This window comes from Doryrhamphus excisus, linkage group LG21, assembly GCF_037039965.1.
Source record: "Doryrhamphus excisus strain RoL-2023G ecotype Guam linkage group LG21, RoL_Dexc_Guam_v1.1, whole genome shotgun sequence".
NCBI lineage: Eukaryota > Metazoa > Chordata > Actinopteri > Syngnathiformes > Syngnathidae > Doryrhamphus > Doryrhamphus excisus.
This window is the reverse complement of record NC_136377.1, coordinates 8,943,873-8,959,242: the sequence shown is the minus strand read 5'-3', so window position 1 is coordinate 8,959,242 and position 15,370 is coordinate 8,943,873. Positions and strand designations below refer to the sequence as shown.

Sequence of the window (15,370 nt, the reverse complement as noted above, 5' to 3'; positions counted from 1 at the left end):
GTTTTAGTTGCCATTTTTTAAGAAGCTAAAAAACCCCCATTAAGAACACAGTTGGACTTGCTGGCATACATTTTCAATGTTGCCTGAAAAAAAGTACACTAAACAAGGTTCCACTGTACTTTCCACACAATTTCAAGGGTATTTTTTAACCTCTATGGCAATGTATAGTTTATTTTGAATATGTTACATTAAGGAACATCATGTTAACACAATTCAACATGTTCAACAATTCAACATGACAATTCAACATTAATTTAATTTTCACTTTTGTTGTGTTTCTAATGTTTACATATTACCATTTTTCTCGTCATATATTTTCAGTGTTCAAAGAATAAATACTGACAAGAAACCCACACTTAACAATTTTAAAGAATACCTCCAAGTAATGAAGCAATCTGACAAGACTGAGCCTTGTCTTTTTAAAGATAGAATTTTCCTTACAGATATGAAATTATCTGCTGTGGGCAGGATGTGGTGTTTGTATCGGGATGCAAAATAAGTATATACAATTTAATTTAAAAAAAACCCAACAACTCTGGAGTTTGTTCATGCATATTTTATTCAAGAGTAAAAAAAAATGAGATTTGTCCCATAGGGCATGCTTACAATGTGTGTATCATTTAGGAAGTCAAATGAAAAAACAAACAAAAAACATAATATTTGCAGAGATATTTAAAAAAAAACATGTTGCAAGATAAAATCCATTATATGTTTGTTGAAATATGCATGTAGACCATACAAGAACCAGAACAAGAGGAAAGGAAAATAACCATAAAGCTTAAATTGTAACAATAATAGTAATATCAGCAGTAAATAGAACCAGTACAATGTTTCTTTGTTCAAACGCAAGTGTGACACATGACTCTTTTGGTGTCCAATTCATTTACATCTGAAAACCATGCTATCATGCTTTGGCAGCCTGAAAGTAGCTTTCACTGAGATTATATTCATTCACACTATTAAACAACTGTACATCAGTACAACAGAAAAATAAACACTTTGAAGGGCATCCCTGCATACAATGAACCAAATATAAAATTAAAAGCAGTGGTAATAAATAACAAACAAAAATAGACACAAACCCAAAAAAGGAAGCCTATATATAAAATGTTAAAAAACAAGACAAATGAACCAACAAATGGAATGTAATCGTAAAAGAATTCAAGTTTACTATTTGAAACACAACTACAGTATCACAATTATAATCTCACATTACAATTAGGAACTTAACTGCATGCATTGATGCGTTCCATACCATAGATGCTGTGTTTAAAAAATCACTGTTTCGTCCGTCTTTCAATCACATACTGTACCTTTAGCGTTTTATAGAAAGATTGAGTGAAAAAAAAAGGAAAGGAAAGTGTGTGTTTCTTGAAGGGAACACTCAGTGTTCAGACAATATGATAGAAGACCAGTTCATTTATAAATGTGATATTAAAATCATTTTAGGTTTTTGAAGGGATGCACCAGAGTGGTTAGCGGCAGGCCACACAGCTAGGAGACCTGAGTTCGATTCCACCCTTGGGCATCTCTGGAGTTTGCATGTTCTCCCTGTGCAGGCGTGGGTTTATTCCGGTTTATTTCCTCCCACATTCCAAAAACATGCTAGGTTAATTGGCGACTCCAAATTGTCCATAGGTATGAATGTGAGTGTGAATGGTTGTTTGTCTATATGTGCCCTGTGATTGGCTGGCCACCAGTCCAGGGTGTACCCCGCCTCTCGCCTGAAGACAGCCGGGATAGGCTCCAGCATACCCACAAGCCTCGTGAGGATAAGTAACAAAATTAAAATAAGGGGAGGGAACAGCTTCCAAAGAATGAGGCTATTTTTAGTTCATGCCATTTTTCATTGAATTCTCCAGTGTCTTGATATTTCTCTAAATATGAAATGGATTTGAATATCCCGTTTATAAATCGGATGGTGTCTTCTATCATGAACATCTGATCACTGCGGTGTTCCTTTAAAGTTAGGGCTCTTCCAAATTCAACTTCAAGACAAGCAGGCGGATGCTTTTTGTTACATTTGAGGACGTAAGAAAATGTTTACAATTTGGATCACAGTGTGGACGCTCAGCTCAGTTACGCTCCATGGTGAGATTTGCCGTTAAAGAAGAAACTGATTTTCAAATAATTAAAATAAATGTTAGAGTTGCTGCCTACTCGTATGTAGAATTGTCAAGTTCTCTGTGTAGATTTTACACATGAAATCTTTGAAATGTGCAAAAACACAAACAAAAGGGGCGCTAATGCACACCTGAGTGACAGCACACATCTCGTCTTTGCCTTCCGAGACAAACAGGTAAGAAACCAGGCAGTGCTAGACAAGCAGGATATATTATTATTATTATTATTATTACAAAAATTCTAAAATCTCTTCTTGTCTTGGCCTCTGTGACCCGGTCCTATAGCAACACAGACGTGATTGCTGAAGCATCTTCAGCAAAGGAGGAGAAAGCTCAAATTATTATTTTTTTTTTCCCAAGTGAGGATGTGCGAGGTAAGTCATGCTTTGCCAACGTGATCACAAATAATAATATCGCTTGGAATAAAAATGGAAGCCTTTTAACATTCACATATTAAGATAGAAGTTGAGAAGATTAAATATCCCAACTCCCCTCTTTTCTGCCCTCAACTCCTCCAAAATGCTAGGAGATGACTGGCGGCGAGTCATGTGGAGGTTTAATCTCACACTGCAGTGGCTTTTTTAGAGCTCATATTTTAAGAAAATATCAATAAGATCAAATGGATTTCCTGACTGTTTCATTTTTAACCACGCTTTAGACATTATTTGGAAGATTGTGTTTTTTTATGTTTTTAATTCTGTGGTTTATGGTTCTCCTGTGAGAGCGGTTTATTGTAAAGTAACCAAATTTGGTTCCTTGCCACATAAAGCACTGAACCCATACTGCAAACACCTTTCAAACGGTTAATATTTTTATGTCATTCCTTTTCTTTGTTGGATGAATTCACTGACTTCTACAGTCTCATCGAAAGTATCTCCATTCTGATGGTTCCTGGCCAGATAAAGATTTACAACTGTGGGTTATTATTTATGTATGGTATTAGAATTATTTTTTGTGCTGATTGACTGAAAAATCCACATGGTTCTACTGTCTCATTAAGAGTGGGTCCATTTTGAAGTAACCAAATTTGGTTCCATGCCACATAAAGCACTGAACCCACACTGCAAACACCTTTCAAACGGTTTCTATTTTTATGTCATTCCTTTTCTTTGTTGAATGGCTGGGTGAATTCACTGACTTCTACAATCTCATCGAAAGTACCTCCATTCTGAAGTAACCAAATATGGTTCCAGGCCAGATAAAGCTTTACAACTGTGGTTTATTATTTATGTATGGTATTAGAATTATTTTTGTGCTGATTGACTGAAAAATCCACATGGTTCTACTGTCTCATTGAGAGTGGGTCCATTTTAAAGTAACCAAATTTGGTTCCATGCCACATAAAGCACTGAACCTACACTGCAAACACCTTTCAAACGGTTTCTATTTTTATGTCATTCCTTTTCTTTGTTGAATGGCTGGGTGAATTCACTGACTTCTACAGTCTTATCGAAAGTACCTCCATTCTGAAGTAACCAAATATGGTTCCCTGGCCAGATAAAGCTTTACAACTGTGGGTTATTATTTATGTATGGTATTAAAATTAGTTTTTGTGCTGATTGACTGAAGAATCCACATGGTTCTACTGCCTCATTGAGAGTGGGTCCATTTTGAAGTAACCAAATTTGGTTCCATGCCACATAAAGCACTGAACCCACGCTGCAAACACCTTTCAAAAAGTTAATATTTTTATGTCATTCCTTTTCTTTGTTGGATGAATTCACTGACTTCTACAGTCTCATCAAAAGTACCTCCATTCTGAAGTAACCAAATACGATTCCTGGCCAGATAAAGCTTTACAACTGTGGTTTGTTATTAATGTATGGTATTAGAATTATTTTTTGTGCTGATTGACTGAAAAATCCACATGGTTCTACTGTCTCTTTGAGAGTGGGTCCATTTGGAAGTAACCAAATTTGGTTCCATGCTACATAAAGCACTGAACCCACACTGCAAACACCTTTCAAACGGTTTCTATTTTTATGTCATTCCTTTTCTGTGTTGAATGTCTGGGTGAATTCACTGACTTCTACAGTCTTATCGAAAGTACCTCCATTCTGAAGTAACCAAATATGGTTCCCTGGCCAGATAAAGCTTTACAACTGTGGGTTATTATTTATGTATGGTATTAAAATTAGTTTTTGTGCTGATTGACTGAAGAATCCACATGGTTCTACTGCCTCATTGAGAGTGGGTCCATTTTGAAGTAACCAAATTTGGTTCCATGCTACATAAAGCACTGAACCCACGCTGCAAACACCTTTCAAAAAGTTAATATTTTCATGTCATTCCTTTTCTTTGTTGAATGGCTGGGTGAATTCACTGACTTCTACAGTCTCATCGAAAGTACCTCCATTTTGAAGTAACCAAATATGGTTCCTGGCCAGATAAAGCTTTACAACTGTGGTTTATTATTTATGTATGGTATTAAAATTAGTTTTTGTGCTGATTCCCTGAAGAATCCACATGGTTCTACTGTCTCATAGAAAGTGGGTCCATTTTGCAGTAACCAAATTTGGTTCCATGCCACATAAAGCACTGAACCCACGCTGCAAACACCTTTCAAACGGTTTCTATTTTTATGTCATTCCTTTTCTTTGTTGAATGGCTGGATGAATTCACTGACTTCTACAGTCCCATCAAAAGTACCTCCATTCTGAAGTAACCAAATATGGTTCCCTGGCCAGATAAAGCTTTACAACTGTGGGTTATTATTTATGTATGGTATTGGAATTATTTTTGTGCTGATTGACTGAAAAATCCACATGGTTCTACTGTCTCATTGAGAGTGGGTCCATTTTGAAGTAACCAAATTTGGTTCCATGCCACATAAAGCACTGAACCCACACTGCAAACACCTTTCAAACGGTTTCTATTTTTATGTCATTCCTTTTCTTTGTTGAATGGCTGGGTGAATTCACTGACTTCTACAGTCTTATCGAAAGTACCTCCATTCTGAAGTAACCAAATATGGTTCCCTGGCCAGATAAAGCTTTACAACTGTGGGTTATTATTTATGTATGGTATTAGAATTAGTTTTAGTTGTGCTGATTGACTGAAGAATTCACATGGTTCTACTGTCTCGTAGAAAGTGGGTCCATTTTAAAGTAACCAAATTTGGTTCCATGCCACATAAACCACTGAACCCACGCTGCAAACACCTTTCAAATGGTTTCTGTTTTTATGTCATTCCTTTTCTTTGTTGAATGGCTGGGTGAATTCACTGACTTCTACAGTCTCATCAAAAGTACCTCCATTCTGAAGTAACCAAATATGGTTCCCTGGCCAGATAAAGCTTTACAACTGTGGTTTATTATTTATGTATGGTATTAAAATTAGTTTTTGTGCTGATTCCCTGAAGAATCCACATGGTTCTACTGTCTCATAGAAAGTGGGTCCATTTTGCAGTAACCAAATTTGGTTCCATGCCACATAAAGCACTGAACCCACGCTGCAAACACCTTTCAAACGGTTTCTATTTTTATGTCATTCCTTTTCTTTGTTGAATGGCTGGATGAATTCACTGACTTCTACAGTCCCATCAAAAGTACCTCCATTCTGAAGTAACCAAATATGGTTCCCTGGCCAGATAAAGCTTTACAACTGTGGGTTATTATTTATGTATGGTATTGGAATTATTTTTGTGCTGATTGACTGAAAAATCCACATGGTTCTACTGTCTCATTGAGAGTGGGTCCATTTTGAAGTAACCAAATTTGGTTCCATGCCACATAAAGCACTGAACCCACACTGCAAACACCTTTCAAACGGTTTCTATTTTTATGTCATTCCTTTTCTTTGTTGAATGGCTGGGTGAATTCACTGACTTCTACAGTCTTATCGAAAGTACCTCCATTCTGAAGTAACCAAATATGGTTCCCTGGCCAGATAAAGCTTTACAACTGTGGGTTATTATTTATGTATGGTATTAGAATTAGTTTTAGTTGTGCTGATTGACTGAAGAATTCACATGGTTCTACTGTCTCGTAGAAAGTGGGTCCATTTTGAAGTAACCAAATTTGGTTCCATGCCGGATAAAGCGCTACAACGTCAGTTTAGACATTATTTTTGTTGGGTTTTTAACGGATATGTGAATTCTCCCAACCAATTTCTATGGTCTCATTCGCAAGTCATTAAATTTGTTTCCTTGCCAGATAAAGTGCTAAGCCCATGATTGTGTATAATTTGTTTTCTTTGTTGATTAGCTGGGTGAGGGATGGGGGGTCCATTCAGAAGTAAAATTGGGTTCTGTGCTAAATAAAACACTAAAACCCACACTGCATGTAGTATTTCTAAAGTGACCATGACTGTTAACCATTCTTTTCCTTCATTGATATGCTGGGTGAATTGACAAGGTTCTACTGCCTCGTAGTGAGAAATCCGATTTGAAGAAACCAAATAGGATTCCGTGAACACATTTTTTGCTTTCTTTTCACCCCAAAGTTTGTTTTAATACTCTCAAAGCAAGTTTAATATTCTCAAGCGGTGACTTTTGTGAGTAACTCGTTATAAACACTTTTATAAAAGAGTAAAATAATCAGCATGGCATAGATACTGCAATCATGTCTTCCGTCATCGTCCAACTGAGTCTGGAATAGAGCAGAGGGAGGAAACAACAACTCTCCCCTACCTGTGCAATGACATACTGTCACCAAACAAATGACCGTTTAGCTCGTTTTACAATAGCTGCAGATTTCACCTTCTGTCTGCTTATCTGCTGTGGGCCTGTTTGTGTTTCTATGTTCTGAGGCCTGAATTTCCCATTTGGCAATGTCTCACTGCACGGGCAACACCTGTAAAGGTCGCTGCTGCCCCCCCTTACCTCCACCACAACCACCACCAACCGAGGCTCACTGGATGTTGCTGTTGTCATCCGTGCCGTTTGCCTCGGACATATTCATCTTTCCCATGGAGTGACCCACGTGGTTGATGCCGTCCTTCCGAGGAGGCATGCGTTCGTTGATGCGGTCCAGGCCCTTGGCTTCCTCGAAACTGGTGATCTTGTGCTGGGGGGAGAAGCCACGGATGGCTGAGGAGGAGGAGAGACACAAAAGTGGAGATCAGTCTCACAGTTGGATATTCTGCACCTGTCATTATTGCTAAATATTGTTTACTGTAGCTCTATATATACGTAATTTAAAAACACTACATCGGATTTTTTAAACATCCACTTAGTATACTAAAGCTTAGGTGTTCAAAGTGTGGCCCAGGGGTCATGGGGCTCCTTTATTGGTACAAAAAAAAGAGCAAATACATTAGGGAAAATACAGCAAAGGCAGAATGCAAAGAGAAAAGGCTGAAATATTGGCACTAATGTCGATCCCGTATGTGGCTCTTTGGAGATTGTTTTGACACTACTGATGTGAAGTTCATTATGGACTCTCTAACACTTCATGTATGGCTTATTCTACTTTTTATTCCCTCTGCACAAATAGCAATACCACAGATACTTTTTCATAGTATTAAAAATTATGACTTAGTTGAGTACTTACAAGCTACACTGTAAAACACAAGTTGACTTCACTTAAAAAAGTATGCAAACTCGTTGCCTCAAAAATTTTTATAAATTTGACTTAAATATGATGAGTAAAGACAACTTCATTATTTTCAGTGTGCAATACTTAACTTACATATTTTGTTACATTCATGCAACTTAACAAAAGTTATTTTGTGATAAGTTAATTTTTTTGTTTCGTCTGCACTGATTGGAACGAATTTAACACTACTTAAATCATTAAACCACAACTTAACACTTAGTTCTACTAACTAATTTTTTATGTTCACCTAATTAAAAAAATAATAATTTCCTTGAAGTGAGAGAAACAAAACTTAATTTATCTATAAATACATTATGTGAAGTGTAATCACACCTCAAAATAATGCATTGAAAACACTCTTTAGTTTGATCCAGTAGCATTGAAACATTTATTTTCAAATGGCACAAAAGTAATTCAAGAAAAGTAAAATATCGGACAGATATGGGCTGAACAATAAATGTGTATAATATTACCATTTTATTAGGATTATTTCATTCATTCATTTTCTACCGCTTTTTCCTCACAAGGGTCGCGGGGGGTGCTGGAGCCTATCCCAGCTGAGGATTATTTCAACACTATCCAATTTAAAATTTACTTTTGCTTTATTTGCATTTTACATCTCAATTATTTTATAATGATCTTATACACTATATATGGTAGGCCTAGTACATATGATGTATTATTATTATCATTAATGTGCATTTTGCAAACCAGATCAGCAAGTGAGATTGTCACACAGTGAAATTAACACGGGGTGGTCACAAGACAGAACACTCGCTACAATCACTAAACAAAAAGAAGAAGACAGCACAACATGTAACAGGTAAGTGAACACACATAAGACTACTACTACTACTACTACTACTACTACTACTACTACTACTACTACTACAGCAACTGTTTACAAAACAAGTGCCCCGAGGCATGCCAGGAAGCCAGAAGCACTCCCAGAGATCCCACAATATATTCTATTTATATATTTATTTGATGTATTTTTAAAAAAATATTTGAAACCCCTTTTTTTGATGTGGCCCAGCCTCACCTAGACTCAAGTTCCCCTCGTTCCCCAGGTCAACTGAGTTTGAGACCCGTGGTTTTGAGTTTTAGTTGATAAATTCTACCTTTTGTAATATCTAAAAAAATACGGCAACAAAATGGGCATTCCAGCATCAAGCTGCCATGGAAATTGTCATGGATATTTCTCTACTGCATGTCAGTAGTCCAGTGTGTTTCATAGAGTATTCAACATGTTGCCCCCCTTCACATGTTTTTCCCCTTTTGCGATACATGCACCCGTTAGAAAGCAATGTAGAATAATAATGATTTGTGTGAGATAATGCATATGTAAGTGAGCTGGAAGACCAGTAAGATGGAAGGAGGAAACCCATATGCTGGGACCATTTTGGGAGGGAGGGATCAAGATTGAGGGGAGGGGGGTGGTGGAGGGCATGGGTCTCACACAGGTTTACCTTCTCTGTCCTCATCATGAGTCTCGATGGCTTCAATGGCCTCAATGGTGGCTGGGGGAGGAGGAGGAGGAGGGAAGCAGGTTACTCCGGATAAAGCCATGCAAATGTCAAAAAGGCAGCAGCCCCCCCGCTTGAAAAGGCAGCTCAATGTTAGGATTCAATGTTAGGATGCAATTCACATGTCCGGTAGCAATGGAGCCAAACTTGGTGGGACGCCATGCATTGACTTGGAGAGAGTTGAATAGAGGTCAGAAGTCAAATAATTCATGTAGCAAAAACAAAGGGAGCGTGATCGAGGCACACAGATATGGAACATAACACGCCATCCCAAATGTCTGATTGTTATGATATGCTGTGATCTATTAGAATTGTGGTCGGCATACAGTAGAGTAGCTAACATGTGTTATTTACACGTCTCACTTGTTTCAATGTGGATATCAACAATTCCAGACCAATTCCACTAAAGCAAAAGGTTGACTGTAAAATCCACACACATTCTTTAGAGTGGATTGGCCAAACCCAGACAAAAAAGTCAGAAGAACAGATTTCAACCTATACTGTATATATACCGCATATAATATATAAAATGAAAATGTCATTTGCTGAAGCTACGAAATAGGGAGACATTTTTCAGAAGGAAAAATGAAGAAAAAAATGGAGGGGAAAAAGGGACGAAAAGGAGTCTCATCCCCAGCCTTGTACTCACCACTCTGCAGCGTCTGTTTGCCCCCAGAGAGAACCCCGCTTGGCAGCATGCCAGTGGGTGTTAGGCCCTTCAGTGTCAACACATTTTCACTCTCCTCTCTGCAGGAATCACAGATCACATCATATGAACCCCGTCAAAGTCAGTGAAAAATAGTGATGCCCTTCCTTTAACACACATTACGTACACATGCGGTATACCGCATGTGTATAAAATATATAATATATAATAAAATATATAATAAAAATATATATAAAATATATATAAAAAAATAAAAAAATATATAATATATAAAATATATAATATAATATATATATATAATATAATATATAATATAATATATATATATTTATAAATATATAAAATATATAAATAAATATATATAAACAGTGTGTACTACTTAGCTGCCTTTACATTTGCAGCAGATGAGATACATCACAAGACATCTAATATGCCTTTTGACTGGCAGCTTTCTGTATGATGCAACACCACTTGCAAACTGTAATCACAACGATGAACATGTAACACCTCCATGACCGTGTCATGATGGAAGCATTCATAATTTACTGGTATAACCAAGGTGACATATTATTTTATGCACGTTACATGTAATTTCATGTAATGTGCCTGCACCATAGTAGGTGTGACAAGCACATTAGCATTGTTTGATCAGGTTTTCTCATTCAGTGCTGTACACTAATAAGAACCAGTAGGGGGTCCTGACAACAAGTATCTAAGGCAGGGGTCTCAAACATGCGGCCCGTGGGCCAAATGTGGCCCGCAGGACACTAGTTTGAGGCCCCCGCCTTGATATGAAAGTTTAATGTTAGTGCGGCCCGTGCAAGTTTGATATGGATGCTGTACGGTATCATGTACCCAGAAAAAATTATTACATTTGATTAATGTTCATGTTAAAGGTTAAATAACTGTTAATAGTTATCCTCCCTATCCGTGTGGAAGTGGTAAGTTTTTGGCTATTTAATTTTAAAGGAAATAACTTGAAGGCTACCGTTTAGGTCGCTAGCTCTCTAGTTTGCGAGTTAGCATGTGTCTCAAGACCCTGCAGTTGCGCAATATGTTGTAAATAACAAGAGTATAAATGTGACTATAGTCGTGTTTTGTCATGTCTACAGGGCTCTAATAATGCTTTGTTCATTTTAATCTGGAATAATTTGTCTACCCACCAACTATATGTGGTTTCTTAACTTTCTATTATTTGGCGTTTTATTATTATTATTATATTTATTTATTTATTACTGATTGATTGATTTCCTTTATTCTTATTTGTTTATTTATTTTTCATCTTATTTTGTGTAGAAAAATAAAAAGTAAGATATTTGAGAACAGTGGAATGTTTTATCAGAGCTTTTCTTGTAGAAAATTGGAACCAAAGCGAAGTTTTTAATAAATGCGTTTTTGTTTTTTTTGGAAAACCTGATGCGGCCCAGTCTCACCCAGACCCGAGCTCCAGTGGCCCCCAAGTAAATTGAGTTTGAGACCCCTGATCTAAGGTATCTAAGGAAGTGTCTTCTTCCTTCTTCTTCTTCTCTCTGGCAACTGGTGGAAGTTGGATTTGAACGTGATGTTATTCATGGGGTATACGAGTTTGAGTTAGTAATCCACTCTTGGACAAACATCTGCAGACTACTGTGCACTCTGTAACTGCTCAAGTTCTGTGTCATTATTTTTTATGTTACCTGAGAACCGAGAACATTTTGGCCATTTTCCCAATAGCACGGATCTTGTTTCGGATCACCTCCTTGCGTGCTGCAGCTGCATTGGCTGTAAAGAAATACATGTGCATGTATGAGCGGCTGTAATTTGCATCCCGACTGAAAGCTAACATCATTATAGCGTGTGCGTCGTAGTGCATTAGAAAACAGGGCATGTCAGATTTCCAACCGAGTGCTACATTTGATGGCTGAAAGATCTCACCGTCGAATATCTCATCCTCATCATTCATTAGCTCGTCATCGGAGCATATACTCAACACATTCACCAGCATTTCTGTGACTGAGGTGGGGAAAAGAAAGGCAGGCGTAAGTGATTTGGTAATCGAGCAACGATCCACGGAGAGTTCATTACATAAGGCTTGTATAATAAAACAGCCTGCACCAAGCACACGTCATACCTTTCTCTCCAACAAACGGCAGTGACCAGGTGAAGACGTCCATGAAGTTGGGCAGCCAATAAGGATGAGGAGAGCAGTTGAACTGTCGGATGTTCATGACGTTGTTTTCATATTTGAGCACGGCAGCTGAGGTAGACGCAGAAGGAAGTATGTTAAAGAATTGCAATCCGTCTGTGTTTAAGCAATTATCCTGTACTGCGATGTCACAGCAAACCTGTCCTCTGTCCATGTGTACATACATGCCAACCAGTAGGTGGCACATCTGAGGCCGCTGACACCCATACATCAAAAAGAGAGGCATAAAGCCACATGGAGATAAGTCAGCCTGCCGACAGTCCCTCCCACACTCCCCATCTCCCGCAGCCAATGGCAAGCAAGACACAAGATCTGCACCAACACACATGGGCTTAAAACATGGGCTTCCTGATGTATTCCACTGCCTTGTTCTCAAGCTAGTTATGTTGCTGCATACAGCCACAACATTAAGAACATGCACATAAACCAATTCAAGAGGTTTATCAAAAATTATTATTTTTTTTTTAGGAGGGCTCAAGCCACACTAACATTGACCCAGTGACATCCAGGTTTATAAATATGTTGGGTAAAATAATACAAGCTCTCTAACTGCAAACAACAACAACAGAGATGTGCTGAATGCTTCTTAATGGGCTCAATGATACAGTGCATTGTATTGGATTTCTTCAGACCGGACCTAATCATGTGGCCAAGGAGCATTCATTCCTTGGAATGTCATGGATCACAAAATATGGGAAAAAAATCAGACTAGACAAAGTTATTTATTATGAAAATACAGTTTTGTCACATTTTAATCTCCTACAAGGTAGACAACCCTGCTAGAAAGTGTAAAGGCATTCTGTCAGAGAGGCAAATAAAGACAAAGGGAAATGAACCCATTTCCTGACCTTTGTTGTTGTAAACATCCAAGTAGTTTGGCGCAGAGAAGATAGTGATGAGGGATGGGAATCCAGTGGTCTGACTTTTACGATACATCCGATAACTAGAGGTGAAGATACAGTAAATTACATTGAAATAGCAGTTTAAAAAGGTACGCACACATACAGTATGTACATTATGTACATATGTTTACAGTATACACACATGCACATGTATAATATATATATACGTATATAGAGGGCCAATTTCCTTTAACGGCATTATTTTTTGATGCGCGATTGACGGACGCATATCATGTTTGACCCTTGTCTCACACCTCAGTTTGAGGAGCCACAAGTAGGAACCAATATTGAGCAGAAATGAACCAAGAAAAAGTTATTTTGAATGGTAATTTTAGCTTCAAAGCCCTGGCAGATGGCTCTCTCAACAAGACCAAAGTTATTTGTATCTACTGTCACTGTGAGTTGAGTGGTCACAGAGGATGTTGTCTCTCAAAAGTCAGGGAGAGGAGAGAAGTTTCACTGCAGGTATTTATTATTATTTTTTTTTTACGAGTGTCCCAACTCACAAGTGTTTTTTAGATACAATATTATAAATTTTTTGCTTAGGACTGCAAGCTATTTGGGGGGCAATTGTGTCAATGTGACCGTGACTGAAGGCAAGAATGGATCTACATAGCATTAACAGCGCTAGCATTTGCCACCAGGAACACATGTACGTTATAGCGATCTAATCGATTTTTCTTGTCATATATTGTGTAAAACTAAGACAGGAACAACAGAAAATCCAAAGTACTAAATGAAAACAGACCCATCATCCACACTTTTGAAAATACTGTCAGAATGCCACTTTAAGAAATAGCTTATTTATTTTACAATGTAGGGTGAACAGTTGAATTGTATCAAAAGGAATCGCACTGTTTGTAAACTGTAAATTTCAATCTGTGATTAATTGCAATTAAAAGTTAGTTAATTATGTACAAATGCAATTAATCATGATTAGATATTTTGATGGATTGACAGTCGTAATGTTCATTCATTCATTTTTACCGCTTATCCTCACGAGGGTCGCGGGGGGTGCTGGAGCCTATCCCAGCTGTCTTCGGGCGAGAGGCGGGGTACACCCTGGACTGGTCGCCAACCAATCACAGGGCACATATAGACAAACAACCATTCACACTCATTCATACCTATGGACAATTTGGAGTCGCCAATTAACCTAGCATGTTTTTGGAATGTGGGAGGAAACCGAAGTACCCAGAGGAAAAACAACGCATGCGTGGGGATTGGCCAACGGTGGAATTGAACTTGGGCGTCCTAGCTGTGTGGCTAACCACTCATCCGCCATGCAGCCCAGTCCCAATATATGATATATTTTTGATAATGTATACTGTTCTGATATGCTGAATGCTATGATAACTTACCCTGCATCTTGTGCCTCGTGTGCTCGGATTATTGATAATAGGTTATTGCTCTGTAGGAACTCACACACAGCTGGATAACTGCAAAAGAACATATCAGAAATGTTATTTGCATTTGTTGCAAAGCTGACCAATGTTGACAATAAATGTCAACACAAAAACAGTAACATTAGCGTCATTGTTTGTACTAAGACAATGCAAAGTGTCCAGGCAAGGCCATCAACATGAAACCTACATAGGACTGTTTGCTTTAATAATCATCACCGCATGCTTTGAATATATCGCAAAGTAGTCAGTGTGAGAAAGTGACAAATTCATCAATTAGGCACATAATCCAACCCTCAGCTGACGTGAAAATGTGTTGTTCCATCCATCACGCAACAGAATGTCAGGTTAGTGATTATCCATCCAATTTCCCTCAGCAGTGGATGCAAGAAGATTTATCACTCATAAATATATTAATGAAAGACTTGCCAAGGATGATGCAAGCACGTGAAAAAAAAAAGAAAAAAGCAGCCGCCCGAGCAAAACAAACTAGCCCAGCAAGCAACAGTCACATCTTCCTGCCCTCCAGCTTTAACCTGAGAGGAAATGAGCCGCTCCAATCGCATACAACATACAGAAAGCCTGTACTGCATACAAAGCTTCACATATTGCCTCAACATGAAGGGGGACATAGGAGATTGGTTGAGTCACAAAGCTACATCTGGTGCCAGTAGTGATACTTTTGTGCAAATTGGTTACCGCATGTATATTAGTCCATAAATTGGGCCAGGTAATTGAGGGGAAAAAAGCATTGCATCATTATGGGATATCAGGTGGGTATTTAGGGGCAGGACATGTACAGCGCAGGAATACAAAGCACCATGAAGCAGCTCTCAACACACCTTTCATCAAATCATATCATAAACAAAAGACATATCGTCACCTATTAAAATCGAGAAAGACGTTATGTGATTTAAATACATTATAATAACAACATCTTGTGGCAGTGCATTGTATCAAAAAGCATATCAATGTTTTCCATTTAGTGACTCCTATATACTTCATTAAAAGCTGCGTAATTGCATAT

General features: G+C 38.0%; 1 protein-coding gene across 2 annotated transcripts in view; it reads right to left on the bottom strand.

The window, feature by feature from the left end:
• Positions 1-536: 536 nt before the first annotated feature.
• ppp3ca (protein phosphatase 3, catalytic subunit, alpha isozyme) overlaps positions 537-15,370 on the bottom strand; it is a 33,663-nt gene continuing 18,829 nt past the window's right edge. The window contains exons 7-14 of one of the 2 annotated variants that reach the window (XM_058086522.2): positions 14,302-14,379; positions 12,887-12,981; positions 11,964-12,089; positions 11,768-11,845; positions 11,530-11,614; positions 9,836-9,933; positions 9,130-9,180; positions 537-7,152 (exon numbers count right to left, since the gene is read on the bottom strand). In XM_058086522.2, coding sequence (XP_057942505.2) covers positions 6,974-7,152; positions 9,130-9,180; positions 9,836-9,933; positions 11,530-11,614; positions 11,768-11,845; positions 11,964-12,089; positions 12,887-12,981; positions 14,302-14,379 — 790 coding nt within the window. In that variant the 3' untranslated portion in view covers positions 537-6,973. The remainder of the gene's footprint in view (positions 7,153-9,129; positions 9,181-9,835; positions 9,934-11,529; positions 11,615-11,767; positions 11,846-11,963; positions 12,090-12,886; positions 12,982-14,301; positions 14,380-15,370) is intronic. The other variant, XM_078788012.1, reaches the window with a different exon arrangement.